Source organism: Drosophila melanogaster, chromosome 3L (assembly GCF_000001215.4).
Source record: "Drosophila melanogaster chromosome 3L".
Classification (NCBI taxonomy): Eukaryota; Metazoa; Arthropoda; class Insecta; order Diptera; family Drosophilidae; genus Drosophila; species Drosophila melanogaster.
The window spans coordinates 18847014-18866166 of record NT_037436.4 but is presented as its reverse complement, the minus strand read 5'-3'; the positions used below and the strand labels follow the sequence as shown (position 1 = coordinate 18866166).

General features: G+C 36.0%; 1 protein-coding gene, 2 long non-coding RNA genes and 2 other non-coding genes across 9 annotated transcripts, besides 1 other annotated feature; 1 reads left to right on the top strand and 4 right to left on the bottom strand.

The window, feature by feature from the left end:
- The first annotated feature begins 59 nt into the window (after nt 1-59).
- On the top strand, nt 60-7477 carry asRNA:CR45912 (antisense RNA:CR45912). Of its 5 annotated transcripts, none has more exons than NR_167793.1 (3): nt 60-658; nt 734-909; nt 1599-4737. The 5 variants fall into 5 exon arrangements; NR_167794.1 differs by lacking the exon at nt 1599-4737 and adding an exon at nt 1040-1435; NR_133272.1 differs by having other exon boundaries at nt 60-909; nt 1599-7477.
- Nucleotides 653-2520, bottom strand: CG6865 (uncharacterized protein). The gene is made up of 4 exons (NM_001259896.2): nt 2380-2520; nt 1573-1911; nt 964-1259; nt 653-901 (listed from the first exon to the last, which is right to left on the bottom strand). Exons 1-4 carry the CDS (start codon nt 2444-2446, stop codon nt 746-748), a joined length of 858 nt encoding a protein of 285 aa, NP_001246825.1. The 5' UTR covers nt 2447-2520; the 3' UTR covers nt 653-745.
- lncRNA:CR45388 (long non-coding RNA:CR45388) lies at nt 4804-13594 on the bottom strand. The gene is made up of 2 exons (NR_133271.1): nt 13167-13594; nt 4804-9277 (listed from the first exon to the last, which is right to left on the bottom strand). It is a non-coding gene; the product is annotated as a long non-coding RNA:CR45388 (long non-coding RNA).
- Nucleotides 5113-5196, bottom strand: mir-315 (mir-315 stem loop). Its single transcript, NR_048297.1, has one exon. It is a non-coding gene; the product is annotated as a mir-315 precursor RNA (primary transcript).
- On the bottom strand, nt 11545-11850 carry lncRNA:CR45387 (long non-coding RNA:CR45387). The gene has a single exon (NR_124993.1). It is a non-coding gene; the product is annotated as a long non-coding RNA:CR45387 (long non-coding RNA).
- Nucleotides 13595-18179: 4585 nt separating the features above from the next.
- Nucleotides 18180-18314: a mobile genetic element.
- Nucleotides 18315-19153: the final 839 nt, after the last annotated feature.

Below are 19153 nucleotides of genomic sequence, written 5' to 3'. Positions count from 1 at the left end.
AGTGCTACTTATAAGTATTTTTAAAATACTAAGTATAAAGCGATTATTGTATGTGCGTTAAATTAGCGTCGATGAGTTCGCGGCGATGACGGAACGGTGGAAATCAAAACATGGGGACGTTTTTTATTTATTTATTTCTTTTCGTTATTTGGAGGTGAATTGCAAAAAATAAAATAAAGATCTTACTAACTATTCCCACATTTTCGGGAATTTCTCCACTCGTAGAGCGTGACCACTTTTAAGGACATTTCTTTAGGGAAACGGCGGGGCAGACGTCAAGACATTCGTTGGGCCACGGGTGACAGTCGGTCGGGCGGGGCAGCAGGTGGGACAGTAAGCGTGGGGAGCCAAGTTTTCAAGTGCATATTTCATATACTTTCTTGAGTCCTATGAACTTAAGTCGTACATAGGTAGTTAGATATTTTTTTAAACGTTATTGCATTTTTTTGAATTCAATAATGAAAGAATAAATTATTCAAAATTCCATCGTTCCTCCGTTCCTCCTACACTAGCGATATTCTTGTCGATTAATATTGTCAGAGTAATCTTTTCTGCAAAATACCACAAATTAGTCCAACGATATCGATTGGCACAATCATCGATTAAAGTTTAAAAAATGACGACCGGCCGCAATAAATTGAATTTCTAGTTGGTTAAAGTAACGTTTATTGAAGAAGATCACATAATCGAGTACGACTAATATCACAGGTGAATCACAATCTTTATGTTTCAGATTCCTGGCCAACTATTTCCTGCCGTCTATCACTTTCTGCATCCAGGACACGTATTTACTGACGCGCGTGTAGATTCCGGGCAAACCTGGACGTGCACAGCCGATCCCCGTGGACACCACGCCCACCAGATGATGCTCCTTGGACATCAGCGGACCGCCAGAATCCGCCTGTGAAGGTAAGTAAACCCGGAGCATAACATGTGTGCCGTATCAGCCAAGTGAATACTCACCCAACACGAGTCGATTTGACCGTTTTCATAACCGGCACACAACTGTGTCTCTCCAATGGTATTGCTCTTGCCCAAGGATCGGTAGGACCTCTCGCACGCCTCGTTGTTCCAGATCTTAACGGTAGCCTTGCGCAGTACATCGGATCGATCGTTTTCCGCTTGGTTCTCGTGCGTCCAGCCCCAACCGGAAACTGTTCCGTACTCCTGCTCCAGACTTCGGTGCCCCTCCTCGGATCCCACGCAGCTGGGCTGGATGTGTGAAGAGAATCGGATTGGCTGTACCAGCTCCAGGAGGGCTGTAAAAGAATAAAATACCAATTTGCAATAGCTTAAGGAATACTAAGAATAATAAGTATTATTTGATTCGTCTCTGATTCATTATGGTTAATGTTAATATCCTTTGTTGAAACTATTTCCTACCTATGTATTTCTGTTTGTTTTTTTAAAACCTAAGCGCATATTTTTAATGGTGTTTTACTAGATTAAAATTTTTTATTCATTTTACTGAAAAATAATGTCATGTTAATGTCATATTGTTGATTTATGATTCAGTTCTGTACATATGGAAAATAATTGAACCTGCAATTACCCCTTAAAAAACACACATACCTATATCGTGTTTCACATCGTTGCAGTCGTATTGCGGATGGGGCACAATGTTCTTGAAGTCCACCCTCAGTGCATCCGGACCGTTGCCAATCCCGTTGAGGTACTCCCTGATGCTATGCAAACCCACAACTCCTTGGATTTGAGCTGGTTTCATGAACTGCTGCAGCCCATTGCAGATGCAATGTCCCGCCGTGAGGATCCATCGCTCCGAGATGATAGTGCCGCCACAAAAGTGACCACCACGACGCATCAGACTGACCATGTAGGGCATTTCGTTGCGCTCCGCCTCACTACCTCCCACGATTTTTGGATTTCGAACCGAGCATGGCTGGTTGCTAACTGTCATGGGAGTCAGAGGAATTTCAATTTGCGTGAGTTCATGATAAGGAGTGTTGAAAATAATTAGTTAATATAAGCAGAACGCATTTATTTATATTTCTCATAATCTAGTAAACTTTTCCTTATGCACGTTTTATGATTATACAAGTTTTGATAGAATCTTGAAATATTTGTAGGTTGAGTTCTTATCAAATAGGGAAGCATAAACTGTTGCAATTGGAACATTAGATGTTAGATTTATCCAGTGAATTTAGCATATAAATCCACAATGCTAAAAGATCATGCTTTCTTAATTGATATAAACTAACCTAAAATATTAAGGACTGCAAAAATGAATGGAATATTAAACACAAGTTAAAAGTTAAAAGGTAGTTCCCAGGAATCCTAATTTAGGAACTATAATTATTTTATTTTTCATATTATATTTGACTTATTACTCTTTTCGTCACATTTGTTCAATCAACTCACAAGCAATTTGGGATTGTGCACACTTCACTAGCGACAGAACCGCGACTACGAATACGATTTTCAACATTTTCTGTGTGCACAACCAGTGTTCTTAGCCCCGAAAAAAAACCCGTTAAGCACGGCTCAAGCTTAAACGAAACTGCCACGAATATTCTGTGCGGCAATTAATTTATATATAGGTGTCTGGGCGTCCAGCGCCTCTCCGTTCCACTGACTTACTTCACTGTCGTCCGGAGTTCTATGCGGATTAGCCGGAAAGCTCGCTCTCTCGGCCTGATAACAAACGGAAGTCGCAGCCGGGCCTTTGGCACCTGTTGCCTCAGCTGAGAGCTTTTTTTGCGCTGCACTACCTGTCTCATCGCCTTTTTTTTTTTTGCTGGTATTGTGGGCATGGGTGCCATGTGCACACGTTATGGCATTTCAATTGCTCCAAGGGGGGGGGGGGTGAATTAAGGAGCTGCCGAAAAGTCGAAAACAAACCCAAAAGTAAACAATGGCCGAAATAAAGTTTTGTGTGTTTTGCGTTTTATGACCCAGCGAAGTTCATGACATTGAAAAGTGCGCGACAAAAGGTGTGACAATATTTATGCTGAATTTTCGATGCCACCACTACGAGTTTATTGCACCTCTATCCTTATTTTAGTACATTATTATTGCGATTAGCACGTATTTAGGGTGTTATTGAAATTGTTGTATGGTTAATAAAGAAAAGGGTGTAAATATTATTATGACTTGTTAATCAACTGAAATGCTATTGCATAACTACAGAAAATTTTATAAATGATTCAAAACCAACTCTTTTGATTTTAAATTTCTTTTTGCTTGCATGTAGTATCTTTTATTTCTTCAGTTCTTATGATTTACAATGCATTTTTGTGTTCCTACAAGATCTAATTTATCTAATCTATCTTAAGAAAGTTAAAAAAGTTTCTAGGATTTGCGTAATCGTTACAGTTATGTCATTGCCTGCATTTGACACAATTAGTTCGCACATTGCAGCTAACCTTAGACGTCATATTTCCATCAGTTTAGACCTGGTAGTTAGTAATCGGGCCTGTTATGCAAATTAGGATGTCTGCGCTGCATATGAATACTGTGATGGGACCAAAAATTAATTGAAATTCAATGTCGGCGCAATCAATGTAATATTAGCCGCTTGACATTAACATTGCCCTTAAAACTAACGCATGGCCCACACACTCAATGCAATTGGCGACATGGGAAGGTTGATACACCATCCATCGCATATCAAAGTGATAAATGCAGGTGGAAGTGCATTTCTATGACATAATATGTATTATAAGCAATAGCATGCCAAAAATGATGGGTATTGAAGTGGGCAAAGCAGGAATTGGAATTGAAACTGAAAGTTAAGACGGAGTATGACAAATCTACAGACCAAGGCATTAATAATTCATTATCCACAATCTCGATTCTCAGTCGGAGCACACAAATCAGTTCAGTGGATCAGACAAGTATGCCAGAATTACTAATTGATTTCATGACTTTGGTTCCTTAACCGAAAACCAGATAGCATCCCAATCGAGTTCATTGATCGCGGCAGCTCTGTTTCGCACTAAATGCTAATTCACTAAACAAATCGCCCATAAAAAACACTATATATCCATTGTCTGCCGTTGACTGGCGTTGATACCAAATAACCAAATATAAACAATATTAACAAACACGAGTGCGGAGCTCAACTGAAACAAGTTTCAGGCGCATTGACACCCGCCTTTGGGCGAAACTTGGGCGCATTCAATGTGAAGGTCGCTTCGATTTGAGGTACTTGAGTTATGCTTGACAATTGTCATATTATTCAGCTATTTCGCTACACTTTTGTTTTCATTTCGACGAAGTTCAACGACGCCGCTCTCAGGTGACTAATTGCAAGGGGGAAGTCTTTGGACGTCGCTAATGCGGGTGTGTTTGGCGCTATAGGAAATGTTTTGGGGCGCAGTGAACCCATTTAACTGGCAGGTATTTATAGGAATCACGAATGGGTGGTAGTGGGTTATAAACAAAAACATTTAGCATAGATGCTTCAGTTATGAAATTTAACTGTTTATTATCTTCTTAATTGTGACTTAATTAAACTAGGTATGTAATTATAGTTTATAGTTTTCGTAGTGAGTAGGCTTTAAATAAAACATTACGTTATAAAATGGAACTATCTACAATCGTATAAATTGCAATTTAACTATATATAATTATAGCTTATAGTTTTCGATTGAATTTCGAGTGAGTAGTGGTTTCTAAATAAAACACAAGGATGCTTAAGTTATGAAATTGAACTGCCTAGAATCATATAGATCACAATTTCAGTAATTTATCAGTTTATATCTTTAATTAATGGGATATAAATTGCTTCTAAATATTACATATTAATTATGTATATATATAAATATTTATACTTGTTCTTTTATTTTCGCTAACCAAATTATCTAGTTTCACTACAAAAAAGTCTTTGTTACAAAGATTCAACTTGCTTAACAAAGATTCAGAAAAAAGGTATACATTTATTTAATTCAAAAAATTATATCGCTGGAACTTAAATATAAATATTAATAATAAGTATTTCAATTTATCTATAAAATCGTATGTATAATTAGCAATGCTTTTTATTTAAAGTAATTAAATTTGAAATCTCTATATATTTTTTAAACATAATTAATGAAATAAATCTTAACTTACCAAAACGAAGTGCTTTGAAATCGTCAGCGTTGAGGGGATCACTTATCTGGTTTCAATTATTGCTCGAAAGCCAACTGGTAAACAATGAGGGCTTTCTGAGCAACAATCAAAATTATATAAGTGTCCGTGAAGGAACTCTTATATAAAACAGCCAAACTTAGCCAATGGCTTAACACAATTTTGGGCATCACAATGCACTGACCATTTGAATGTTATTCTTATTCTAGGCAGGCCAACACGTCTGCTCGGTGTGAGAGCCGCACCGGAACTGCAATACGCTTGTCCAGCCGCTGACGTTGTATCCTTGTGATCCTGGCACTAGCTGCCAGGCAACACGAACGCAGCCAGCGCCTTCGCGAACCGAGCGGAAGCCAACAAGGAAGCAACATCCCTCGTTGTCGGCGGCTTTTATCCTTTGGGCCTATGCGGCGTATGCGTGTTATGCAAACGACCGCAGCTCGGCTTTCGCTCGGCTGCCTTTTCGATGGCGACCAATGAGAGTCCTGGCATTGGTTTTTTATTGCCGAGGACCTACACTATTCCTTGTTGCGCAGGCGTAAATTATGTCAAATTTTGAATTTTACTTTTTAGTTTATTTCGTTTCGCTTATGGAGATACAGATTGTTTCAATTTATTCTTGGCTAATTTAAGCAGTTTTTAATTGCTTAAATGGTTTTCATTTAGTTCTTTTAATGGCATTTGACCGATATTGTATGTTTCAGTTTGGAAGTTCTTAAAAGGTTTAACTATTCTCCGCATAAAATTAGTTAGTCAGTTGGAAATAGATAGAATAAATATAAACGATTGGTATGGGTAAAATAATTCTATAAATTGAAAAGCATCCGAAGTTAAATGTTTTTTTGTATTTCAATTTTATTTCAAATTTGCTTTTTTAGGAATGTAACTATATTCGTTGGTTTATGATGTAATAACTTTAGTGACTCTCGCATATATACATATATCAGTTGGATAGAATAGCTATTCTTTCCTATATACTGATGCATATCAAATTTTTAAATTTGAAACTAATGAAATTTTAGTATTCTAATTGGTGTGAATTGCATGCGTTTTTTTATGATGGATGCTAACTTTTGAATTTATCAAGATTTATGTAAAATTATTTCTTTCACTTCAGCTTAAGATACTTTTGGAATTTTATTATTGTGTAGGTATGATGAAACTATTTTGATTTCGTGAACCTTTTGTATGGCAATTGTACTTGGAACACGCAATGCCTTAGAGAATACCCCACATCAGTTTGTTTTTAGCCCCACCGCTCCCCAATTATTTCTAAACAGCCACAACTAAAACACAATCAACACATTCGCAAACTAAATTTCCATGAGCTGACACTTACATTTTATTTGCGAAATTGTGATTGACAAGCTGTTGACACGCTTTTAAGAGGTCTAAGGATGAAGTAGCCGAGGAATAGCCCCTTTCGCGGCTGGGAGATTTTTCGCAATTAAATATTGAAGCCAGCACACGGGCAACATGTAACATTGCAGCAATCGCAAAGAACTGGGGAAATGCAGTCATTGCAACCGAAGCGCATCAAATATGCTGGCTAAATTATTTATGAGATTGTTCCGCAGGCGAGGCCTGTGCAACATTTCAATATGCTAATTACTTTTCGACTTGGCCGGGAAGGCAGCGAAAGGGCCAAACGAATGCAAGTGGGCGCCACTTAAGCCGAAAGGAAAAGGTAGAGCAAGTGCTAATCATTGCTAGATGCCTGCCACCGATTTCCCAGGTGGATGCAAGTTCCGTAACAAATGCCAAAATCTATCGAAGGCGACACTTCAGCGGAAATAAACAGCAAAGAAAAGGCAGGCGGCAATGGATTGGAATGGAAAGGCAGGCATGGAAAATGTGTCTAAAATTTGGAGAAGTAAACTTCGCAGACCTCCTGATGTCAGGTCGCAGTGCAAACCCTTATCCATCTATTCCGCGGCATTGTTTTTGCGTGACAATTGGGCCAATTTATTATTCATTAGGTTAAAAAGTCACAGCGCAACAGAACACACAACACGAACTGAACCCAAACTGACAGCCAGCCAAGTCGCAGCCATTTGTAATGGTTGCGCCAAGAGGCTGGAAGGGATTCCTTGATGGATCCCGGCAAGCTCTGGCATTTCAACAATTTAACCTGCAACTTTTTTGGGGAAATGCTCTAATTGATTTGCTCGGAAAAATCCTGTTTACCTTCCTGCTCTCCCAACTTTTGGTTCAAGTTTAATTCCGACAGTTGCGGTTCGAGATTCATTGTTGGCTAATTAGATTGTGATCAGGTAAACAAAAGGAAACCAAAGTTGGGACATGAGATACAGCTGGACTATTGTTATAGATTTTGTTAAATAACAAGTTTAGAAAACTAAGGACACTACAAAAATTTGGTGAATTCAGTGTGATCCTATTGTTAGATGTTAGAATATGATTAGATTGTGAATAGTACAAACCAAATTGCGAAACACGCACTTTTATCACAAAAAGTCTAAAGTCAATTATTTGTAATTCAAGTAATTTTTTTAGTTAAGTTATGTGAATGATTTTTAGGTGACTATTAATGCTATAAATTGCATATTTGCTTTATGACGGTAATTCAATTTTTAAATGATTTTATTAGTTTTATATAATTAAATTCAACTATTATTATGAATGTTAAAAATGACTACTAATCAAAATGTAAATATGTTATGGATTTGATTAACCAGAGTTGTTAAAAATAATATGCGAAAAATTTCCTTGCGTATGTGTTTTGTTTTCAGGGATTTCGGTTTAGTATTAGTATTTACTGGATATGGTAAGTTATGAAGTCCAAATATGCATTATAATTTTAAAATTAGTGTTGAATATACACTTTAATTAGGCACAGCTTTAATTAGCCTCTTATTCAAGACTTTGCTCAAAACGTCCCTAAATTAAAGGAATCGCTTTGATGCACATCAGTGTCAAATACGAGGCTAATTAAATATAGTTTTTATATTGTTATATTGTGTTATTGTTAGCTTGACAGCTCTAAGATTCATTCAATATCCTTGTTGTTTCTAAGCTAGTTTCAAATTTGTTAAGTGCTGAACTACTGTCAAAGAGATTTAAGTTTTTATTGGAACTATGTATTCATCATCCCATTTCGATGCAGACTTTTATATTAATTAAGTCAGCCTTAATTTAATTCATCTTAAATAACCATCAATTCGCATGGCCATAATTTATTTTTTCCGCCAAGGAATGCCTTACCAAGGCCTAATGGACACAAATGGAAATTCTATTAAGGTTATTCCTTGGATCTCCGCCACCACCGCATTTGTCACATCCTGGGGAGTACTCGTCAATTAAATCAGGCAAACAAACGTAAAAAAAAAAAATGAGGAAAAATCCTTCCGAATGCGCAACGTCCTGCGGCATTGTGGCTTTTTGCTAGCTGACTTCGACTTTCAACCTTTTCGGTTTTCGGGATTGTTACGTAAAAAGGATATGGAGATGTGCTGAGTAGTGTGTGTTCGGCAAGTCAGGTGTCACATCGATGGGCGGAGGGGATGGCGGCTTTTCCGGGGGGCTTGACAGTAAAAACTGTCAAGCGCAATAATGTCTGTTGATACGATATATTTCCACACTTGCCACAGCAATTTGGTCAGCGCAGGACTTCCCAGTTTCCGATGCCGATCCCTTACCCTTGCGCATATTTTCCGCTCGTTTTGCCTACTTTTCTGCATATTTAATGCGCAATTAAGCAGTTTGACTAGCAGCTAACATGGAAAGTGCATTTTCCGGCTTTTCATTTGATCGCTGGCAGTGGCGAGAGCAAGCAAGAGTTGTGGAAATGCGGGGACAGCACTTCGTGTCAAGAGTTCAGGTGTACGCACGTGTATTAAGTTCAGGCTTTAGCTGCTAATTGCCGGAAAATGTCGGAAAATATTCCCTCCATTTATAGATTGATACAATGTCAGAGGAATTGTCCGAATCAGCGGGGGAATTGCTTTAATTTGTGCATAATTTAAACAGTTCGGAGCATGTTTTGTGCGAAATGTTATTTCTGGGCATGTCATTCGGCAATTCATTTGAAGCGAATTATTTTTTGCAAAAGTTTGAAATGCAATATGGAAGGAAATTCGAATATTCTTGTGTATTTTCGTTCAGCGAGTCTTAATTTTTATATCTGCTGTTGTTTATGTGTGAAGCCATTTTGCAATTCTTTGTCGGACTAACAGATGTTATTTTGAAATTAAATATCAGATTATTTTTGAAGGTTGAAGATAAATTATTTCTGGTCATATGATTGTGACTTAATATTGAATATTTTTTCACTTATCCAATAGAGAGGAAAGAAAAGAAACTATTTTATTCTGCTAATGTACAGACATGCAAAAAAAACTCCATTGGGTTTATAATATTGTCATTAGAAAGCTACTCGTATTAATATGTTAAATTGTTACCATGTGAAGTTATGGCTCTAAGAAATTTGGAAAAAGTTATGAAACAATTTGTGTTTTAAAAAAGTTTGGCAGTCCTTTTGAACCAGGTTAAGTTCAGTTTTTGGCCAAGCATTTTTATAATGTACTATGGGTTTTCGATATCAAGATTAAAGTTCAAAATGACAACAATGTTTGTTGTTATACCCTTGCAGATGGTATATTGATTTTATTGAGAACCGTGCAACTCAGTAAAGGAGACACTTGCGTCCTTATAAATTTAAACATTTCTGATCGCTATCAACATCCGAGTCCTTCCTACTCCTACTATGATAAAGGAATAATCGGAAATACAAATAAAATTTCTTTGTTTTTTGTTTTGATCATAAAAAGGTTAAAATTCGGTATACACCTGTTTTTCGACAATATATAATTTTAATTTGAAAATGTACAATAATAAGGATCGGACAACTGTATCATATATCTGCCATATAACCATCCAGGAAAATACTATCTAATTAATGGGAAATAAATCATTGGTTCTTTGTTTTTGACCATAAAGCGTTCTATTTCGGTATACACCAGGTTTTCAACAATATGTCATTTCGGTTTTTAATTCATCAAATTGTACGACTATATCACCTAACTACTAAATGAACTGTAATAGATGTACTATTTAATTAATTTTTTTGACATTATGTAATATTCGTTAATATTGGAATTTAATGTATAAATAACTGCAAGGGTACGTATGAAAGCTTCGGCATGCCAAATTATCTTACTTCCTGTTTATATTTTTTATTTTTTATATATTTAATATTATATTCTTTCTTAATTTTTTAATTATGATTTTTTTTTGTTTAGTTTTGATTGATTTTTACGTTTTTTTCGGTCATTGGACTATGTTTTTGTATTGCGAAATTTTTACAGGAATTTGTTATCCTGAGCTTTTAGTAAAAGTTCTCTTTTTTCAATCATAGTTCTGTCATCTATTTGTTTTATTATGTTACGCATTTGTTATCCATTCGAATATATACATATTTTTGATTACTCTCAATTTAGAAATTTTATGGTGCTTGACTATGAATATGACAATGGAATATGATTTCTACGCTTGGAGTTAGGAACCTCCAAAGTTCCGTTTTATGTTTTATGGGCTCAAAAGTCTATTTACTTTTGATTGACAACTACGTTTAAACCCACTACAAAAATGGTTTAAATCAAACTATAGAAGTTAGCACTATGAAACTGGGCTGTAATTAAAAACAGGCTCCAAACTAAATAAAATTTCAAGACATTTTTGCAAGACAATTCTCTATTTTTTTTCTTTCTGTTATTTTGTTATTTTTAAGAGCACGATTAATTTTGACTAATTTACAATAGACCATCATTAGTTATTAGTAAAATGAGTTTGATTCGTTTGTTTGGGTTATGCCATAAGTTGCAGTCGAAGTTGCTATCAAGTGTTCGTTAGAATTTTATCATTTAGCGAGGTACTACATTTTTATAGTTTGAAAAACCAAATGTAAATCCTTTTTTTTTAATTGAGTACCTTACTAATCAATGGTGGTAAATACATTTTTTAAAAATTCTTGCAAATAGATTAGAGCCTTTTGCTGTTTATTGTGTAATTAGTTGATTAGTTGTAATTAGTTTAATGTTAGCTGAGTAGTAGTAGTTTTTTAGTATTGAATTGTGTAAGGGATCGCTACGAAAAATTATGTGGTCTAAGTAAAGATTTGGTATATCCAAAAGGTTGCCTCTATTCCTGATTAATTAGCATATTTAAATAGTTTTGCCAAGCATTGTTTTGCGCTTAGAGCTCGCGTTTTACCTTCAACTATGCCATTTTGTTGCCATACCCATTGGCCAGTGGCCATTGGCCATTGGCCGGTTCTACATTCTTTACTGACCAGCACAAGGTCTTTCCAAATGCACTCGCATACATATGTATCATATGTACATATGTATATGGATGGATGGAATTATCACCCTCCCCGCCTACCACTATATTGTTATTGTTTCTTTTTCAATATATGTATGTAGCTACATGCCGCTTGACCATTCCACAAGAGCTGAGTTTCGGTGGTGGTGGCGGTGGTGGTATCTGCAACTTCTAGGGGTTGTTTGCGTTATAGAGAGCATTCTGTTCTGTTCTGTTCTGTTGGTTAGCATGTCCAGTCTGTGAGTCAGCCGGGCTGTCCGGCCTGAAATGATCTACTTGACGGAGCGAGGGGTGGTTCTAGTTTTATTGAGTTCTGTATTGTTATATGCGGTGGCAAAAATGGCGTCTGCAAAACTGGAAATATGTCAAAAACCTTTGTTTTTTCGGCGATTTTATTGGATTGTGGCAATTAAGTTAGCTTTCGAATAGGTACACGCATTTAATTTTTATAAATTTACTTTTAAATATTTGTATTTTTTTTTTCAGTTTTAAAAACGTGGTTCATAATCAATCTATTGGGGTTTTGTAAACAAGCTGTTGCATAAATAAATTTAATAAATTTATATGTAAAATGTTGGGTTATATGATTTTAATTTCATTACTTTTTGATAATTGGTGTACAAAAATTAATATTTGAAGTTAATAAACGTTGTATTTGTTGCTGGAAATTGTTTCTGCGAAGGAAAGGATTTTTTTAATGTAAAGTAAGTCCAGTAAATGTAATCCTACTCAGTTTATACTCCTTAACTAAAATGATATAATTTTTGTGTAATATTTGAAAATGTTCTCTGGTTCATGTTGAACTTTTTTACAAAGAGATGGGTATTTTAGTGTAATATACGAATCTTTCATTGCGAATATTGCCTTCTTTTGAGGTCATAATTTTCAATACCGGGAGTACCGAAGCTTTCGCTTTACATTGAGTACCCTAATTTCAATTGTTATGATAAATGAAACTGATATATGTAGATGATATAGGGGAGTATTAAATTACAGCAAGTCATTCCTGTTTAGGTTGTTTATAAAAGAGCAACAACCGCCTCCCCTCCCCGCTGCCAACGAACGCAACCACCCCCCCGCCTGATGTCCTTCTCACTCCCGGCGGCCATCTTTGAAAACTGGAAAAGTGTCTACTGTCTCTATACGCACACATGGTGAAAATGTCTTGAATTAAAGTAGCATGGAAATATTTAAATACGATGCATTGGTTTGTTTAAGCCGTTTCACAAAGTTCACAAATTACTTTTAGTCCAAATGTTTGCCAAATTTGTGTTGTGTGTGTGTCCAAAAAAGCTTACCAAAAATATTCACCAATATTGCATAGCATAAATTTAGCTGATTTGAATCATTTTATTCTTGGTAAACTTTTGTCTTTTTCGTTTTGATTGGTTTTTTTTTTAATTTTGCTGGTTTTTTTGTTTTGTAACTTTTGAACGTTTGATTTAAACAAATGAAATGGGACCAGAATGTGCTGCGAGTTCGATTTCATAAGTTTTCTTTTGCTATTATTTTGTCGGCGTTTTTCACTTTTTGCTCTCCACGCGGCGCCTGCTTTGGTTTTTGGTTCCTTTTCGCTCTCTCTTCTTTTACACTTTAAAGTTTCAAATGCGCAAAATCCAAAAAATATTCCGCCAGGACCACGTGCTTTTTATAAATTTTATATGTATATATATGTACGATTCAATTTTGCCGCGCACTTTTCAAATTTTCTGTGTTTCCGATAAACTTTCTAGAACATTTAAAGTAACTTACTTTCTTAATAGATCAGCGTATTTGAAAATAGAACTGCCATTTCGAAGATTTAGAAAATTACGAATCTAGGAAAGTTGTTTTTTTTTTAATGATTGTGTTAAAGTATTTTGACCGCTTTTTTTATTTAAATATTTTTCGAATAAATTTTGAATTTCTTTTTTAAGGTTGTACTTCGCGGTGAAATGATGGCTTATTTAAATATAAAAACTTCGCGGAATTTTAGAAAAAATATACGATAGAGGCAATGTTTAAATTGTGTTAAGACAAATTCCAAGAAATTTAATGAATTTTGAAGATGGTTTGCTTGCAGTTTTCAGAGCTCTGCTGCTCATCCGGCCACGCACTTTTCACGACTAATTCCCCGTCCGAATGCGTCGAAAAGTATTTTTTAAAATATCCGCAGCGGCTGCTGCAAAAAAGTTTGAAACGATCGCTCTCGCCTCTTTATTTTTTAGAGTTTTACAAAGGGGTGAAACGTAATTTGGTCGGGCAAGGGGAGGGGGGAGGTGTCAGGAGGGGCAGGAGGATGATGTTCATCCCTTGGCGGGCTGAATGGAAAACCCTTAAAAAACGGGTTGCCTTTGGCTCTCCCTATTGTTTGATTGCGATTGCTATTGCGATTGCGATTCCAATTGTGTGTGTGTGTGTGTGTGTGTGCCAGTGTGTGTGTGTGTGTGAGCCTGCAATTTGTGCAAACAGAGTCTCGTATCATCATTATACGCAGCGTCATGATCTGCGTTTCCATCATCATGAGGTTGTCCTTGCGCAATAATCCCAGACGGCAAACTGTGATTTTCGATCCTCTCTTTGTTTTCGAGCGTTTTTTAAGAATTCCGCGTTTGGCGCGCTTTTTCGTATCCTTGATTTCTGGCTGTTCCTGGCTTCCCTTGCTCTTCGCGCTTCCTTTTCAAAGGACCTTTGCTCGCTGTACTGAAGGTCTGTTTGGTCTCGTTTTGTTTGCTTCTCTGCCGCCTGTCTGTCAAATTAAAATTCGGTTTTTTTTTTAATTTCGTTCATTTGCATTTGGTTATTTAAAAACGCGTGAATGAAATTCTTTGGCAGCCACTTGGAATAAATTTAAATTAATTCCACGATGAAAGATATGGAAGAAAGGCTGCAGAGATCAGTATTTAAATGGCATATATTAACGCCCCTTTAATTATTTGCCATGCATAAATATTCAATAAACTGTTAAATATAGCTTAATTGCTACAACAACCAAATCTTTTTAAAGGGCATTAATTATTTGGATAAGCTTATGTTTATTTTTAAGGGGAGGGAAACTCTATATAAATATTAAAATAAATAAATATTTAAATAAATATTTACGGTTTGTCAAGATCATAAAGTAGATTTTAAACCATAAAATTATCAATTTCTATATCATAATTTAATAAACCAAACTAGTATCTTAAAGTTTTGAGTATATTAATTTGGAAAAATGTTTTTGGGTTCATGCTTTATTTTTTTATCAATTGTATAAACAAGAAAGTGTGTTTTAGATTTTCACAAACACAAGAAGTTACAAAAAAGTAAATTTAAAGGTGTAAGTTTAAATGATTAATGCTAAAATAACCGCTTACATATCGTGTTATTTATAAAAAAAAAAATAAAGTAAGTTGGCCTTTTTTTGTGCTTTAAACTTTAGAATAATTAGACGTCCTGCCATGAAAATGATTACCATAAGGATAATGGATTAAGGTGCTTAGTTATACATTTGACTCGCAGATGACTTCGTATACACTCATCATGCCAAGTCGAATTAATGCAGTATGTGTTGCATTCGAACAGCTTAGGAACTAACCCTTTTGTAAATTCGAGTCGTTACTTCGCTGATCCGCAGACGGAACATAATCTTCGATGTTGATGCTGCGATGCAGTGATCCCTGCTCCGAGAGGTGAATGAACTGCAGGGAGTATGGGAAAATGTCAGGGGCCAGCCAGGTAACAAACAGATCTTCCTCCCCTCGAAGAGGCGCCTTTGCTAAAAGGAAAAAACGTAGATTTTTTACAGGATTTGGTCCCTTCTTTTGTCAACCTTAAAAAAAAAGGTAAAAAGAAGCCAAACGACCCTGACAAATGTGATCGCAAGATGCGCAACTAATTTGAGACTCCGAAGGAGGGACAAATGAATTGGGAGCAGGGATAACAACCCCTAATTTGCATGGAATCCTTAAGATGCCAGGAAAAACCCATATATCATCTGCTGCTCCATATAGACTGTCACTCAATCAAGCAATTTTTCCATTTCTCCGGCCAGAGTGCATTAAGTTCAGATTTCGTTTTCCCGATCATTGCACAATCACGCTCCTCATCTAGCCTTTTTGCACAGTGAACCCGAGCCCAAATAGGTCTCGGTTTTCTATAGATTTTTTTTGCTTATTTTTTGCTTTTTTAATTGCAAACGAGGGGAGGGTTAGCGAAAACTGTAAAAAAATGGTTAGGGTTTTTTCGGGCAAAACTAGAAAATATTTGCACGCATATCACGGCAATTACTTACGGTTTTTTGAACACTTCCCTTACTTTTTGTTTTTTTTTTTTTTTCATTTCGCTGATGAAAAAAGGGGCTTTGAGTGGGAAAAGAATCTTAAATATGTATCTCTTCGGTGCCATATTATCTTAAACTCTGCGTAAGGAAATATAGCCACTTTCATGTGGATCTGGGTAAGCCCGCAGCAAAGTTTTCCCTTCATTGATCTCTAACACCTACGCTTCGATCGAAGTCGAAAATCGAGTGGTTTCCCATCAAGTGGCGATCAACAAACAGCGATTTACAAAACCGAAAAAACCCAGAGCAGCTGCGCAAAAAAAAAAGGAATCATTCAACCCGCTGCTAAAAAAAAAAAAAAAATCTCGCCGAGGACAAAACAAAAACAAATGCTAGACGGCCCAAAAAACGAAAGGGGGAAATTCAATGCCGTGAAAAGGGTAGGCGAAGAGAGAGAAGGAGAGAGGGTTTCTGATCCGGAGTCCTTCTCTGGAGTTCGTTATCCTGGCCCGAAATCGTCGAAAGGGGCAGGCACAAAGCAGCATCGTCGCAATCAACGTCTGACAGCTCGGCGCGCAACTGCAGCGTCAGTTTGGTATGGTATGGAATATGGGATAGTTATTAATATTATAGGGTTGCGATTTGGGGTTTACGGGAAGTTGCCTCTAACCGCTCGGAAAACTGCAATGGGTGTTAACGGTCGCTGCGGCTGCGCTGATCCCCGATGCCAGCTTGCTCATCATGATCATTATCATGATCATAATGACGACGATGACGCGGCAGAAGAAGTCTGATCTCGTTGAAATCAAAATAATGAAATTTACTTCCGCTTTGTTCTTCCTCCCTTCAATGAAATTTAATATGGCCTGTTAATGATATTTTCACAATTTGTACTCCTGCTTCTGATCGTAATTGGTTGGCGGGGGCGTCGCCGTTGATTACCAATTCAAGGATCTCGTTCCTTTGACCAAATACTTCTTGCCAGCTAATTAACAAAATTAAAGTTACTTCCGTATCGTCAATGAACATGGTGCGTCGATATTATGACTATCCTTATAGTTTTGTTAACCATCATATGGCATCCATGCTACATTTAAAAAATAAAACTCATAACGGAGAAAAACTTTAAGCTTTTTACGTTTGTTTTTTATCATGACATTTATATCATTTATCTTATATAAAGAAAAAAGAAACCGAAATGAACGTCTTCAAATGAGCTGAAAAGATTCCAATCTAATTTTAGAAAAGTATAATAATTGATGGTAATTGTCCAGTAATTTTCGAAATCAAAAGAGCTTACTCACCTTCTTAGAAAACTTATCGATAAAATTGCAAACAGAGATTAAGATGAAAAACAAGGTGTCCAACAGAAGTAAGTTTCCAATTGGTGATTTCATTGACCGACTTGATTGTGTTTATATATGAATTAAACCAACAAATAAAAAAAAATATTTTAAAAATCGTTAAAATGTCCTTGAGTACGCTGTGATCTCGGAATAGTTAAGATTAAGTATGCAGATCCTCGCGACGTCGACGCCGTTCATGCTTCAGAGCATTGCCACGCCCACTTGGCGCCAAAAACCACTAATCAGGCAATTTTTAAAAACATTTTGATTATTTGAATTTTATGTTACTTCATCTCTATTGATATGCCAAAAAACATTATGGGTAGATTACGCCCACAATTTTCAACAAGCTGTTGAATTTCGATATTTTATATGTTTTTTTCCAATTTCTAACGATATTCACAAAACAATTTTAAAATTTCAACTGTGCATTCCCACTCGCTAAGCAATGGATACCTTTTTTTAATTAATTTTTATTAGCACGAAGATTCTATGTAAAGCACCATCTGTCGGCAGGCGACAGAACTTGATCAGCTCTTTCTAAGTTCACAACCCCACGATACAATGCTCGGGTTCATGTCAAATTACACGTAAGTAAAAACGTGCTGGCGAATTTAAGCGAGGCGAACTGATTTTGCGAGCGAAAAAGAAAGAGAGCGAATTCGGCGAAAATACGCAATAAAGTGACTAAAAGTACTTAAATATTAAAAATTTTCGTAAAGGTATTAGCTAAAATTTTTATATTTTTTTATTTATTTGTACACTGTAGACAAAAGTTTTAAAGTTATGATTCATGATAGTTAATGTAAAGATACGCTATAGCTGTTGGGGTTTTCAGCCAGCCTTTAATATTTACTATTTAATATTTAAGTATTAGGTTACAACATTACTTACAATTATTTACAATATATTTAAAGGGATTAATAATTGGGGATTACGAAAAATTGTTTACAGTAAATGGATTATATTGGCTTTTTTCAGAAATTTGGATGTGGGGGTTTTTAAGATGTCTATAAGTTTTGAATTCGTGTTGCTGGATCTAAGGGGACTGAAGGGCGATGAAATCGTTTAGGATGCAGGGTATTAGGAAATGTAGGAAATCGGGGTCAATATTGCAGACACAGCATTCGCTGTAGATTGGCTGGAAGAATCGGAGCTCATTATACTAGATTTAAAAAGTATGTAACAGGCAGAAGGAAGCGTTTCGCACTATATAAAGTATATATATTCCTGATCAGGATCAATAGCCGAGTCGATCTACCCATGTCCGCCTGTCCGTATGAACGTCGAGATCTCAGATCGCAGAAGTTTTAGTTGCACTGGCATCAGACTAGGAATGCGGAAAAAAATGAAAGATTTCGTTTTCCCCATTACAATTGATCCTGATTCTGCCAAGAATTAATCACAAATTAACAGTGATAGTTTAGGTAAAGATTTGAGTTTAGACACATGATTCATGCACTCAGAATGTATTTCTTCAGGTACCACGGCGTGCAAAAAAAATATCTAGCATAAACACGCTTTATGCCATCGAAAATTTCGATCGGAAGTGATCAGAGAAGTGAGAAAGTAAGAGCAAGAGAAAAGTAAGGCAACTTAATTTTTTTTCAATAAGACTGTATCTTCTTTAAAGTCAGTTTGTATTCTTTATATTTGAAAACATTAAAATTTTTCAACTTATGGATTTTTATTAGGAAGACCATCATAATTTATTCAAATCCTGAAGAGAGGAGTGAAAAAAGGAAAAGTAAGACAGACATTCAAAACTAGAGGAGCTCGAGTTCCTATAATATAAGACATTTAAAATTCGTTGGAAATATAGAAACATAGTGGCAATAAAGATAACAATATAAAATAAATCAAAACATTTCTAAATGTGTGGTGGCTATTTTTCGTTACTTAAAACTGCATTCTTTAACTTCCATACGGAGTAATGCTGGGGTCGTTTTGAATTATATCATATATTTTATAGCCAGACTCAGTATATCTCCTGGTCCTGGCAGATCACCGGAACCCACTTCTCATCAGTGAAAATGACAGGTAAGATCGACTTTTTAAGCTATTTTTGCACTTTGATATAAAAAGAAATTTAATTTCAGACAACCACAAAACGCTGAAGGAACATCAACATACACCC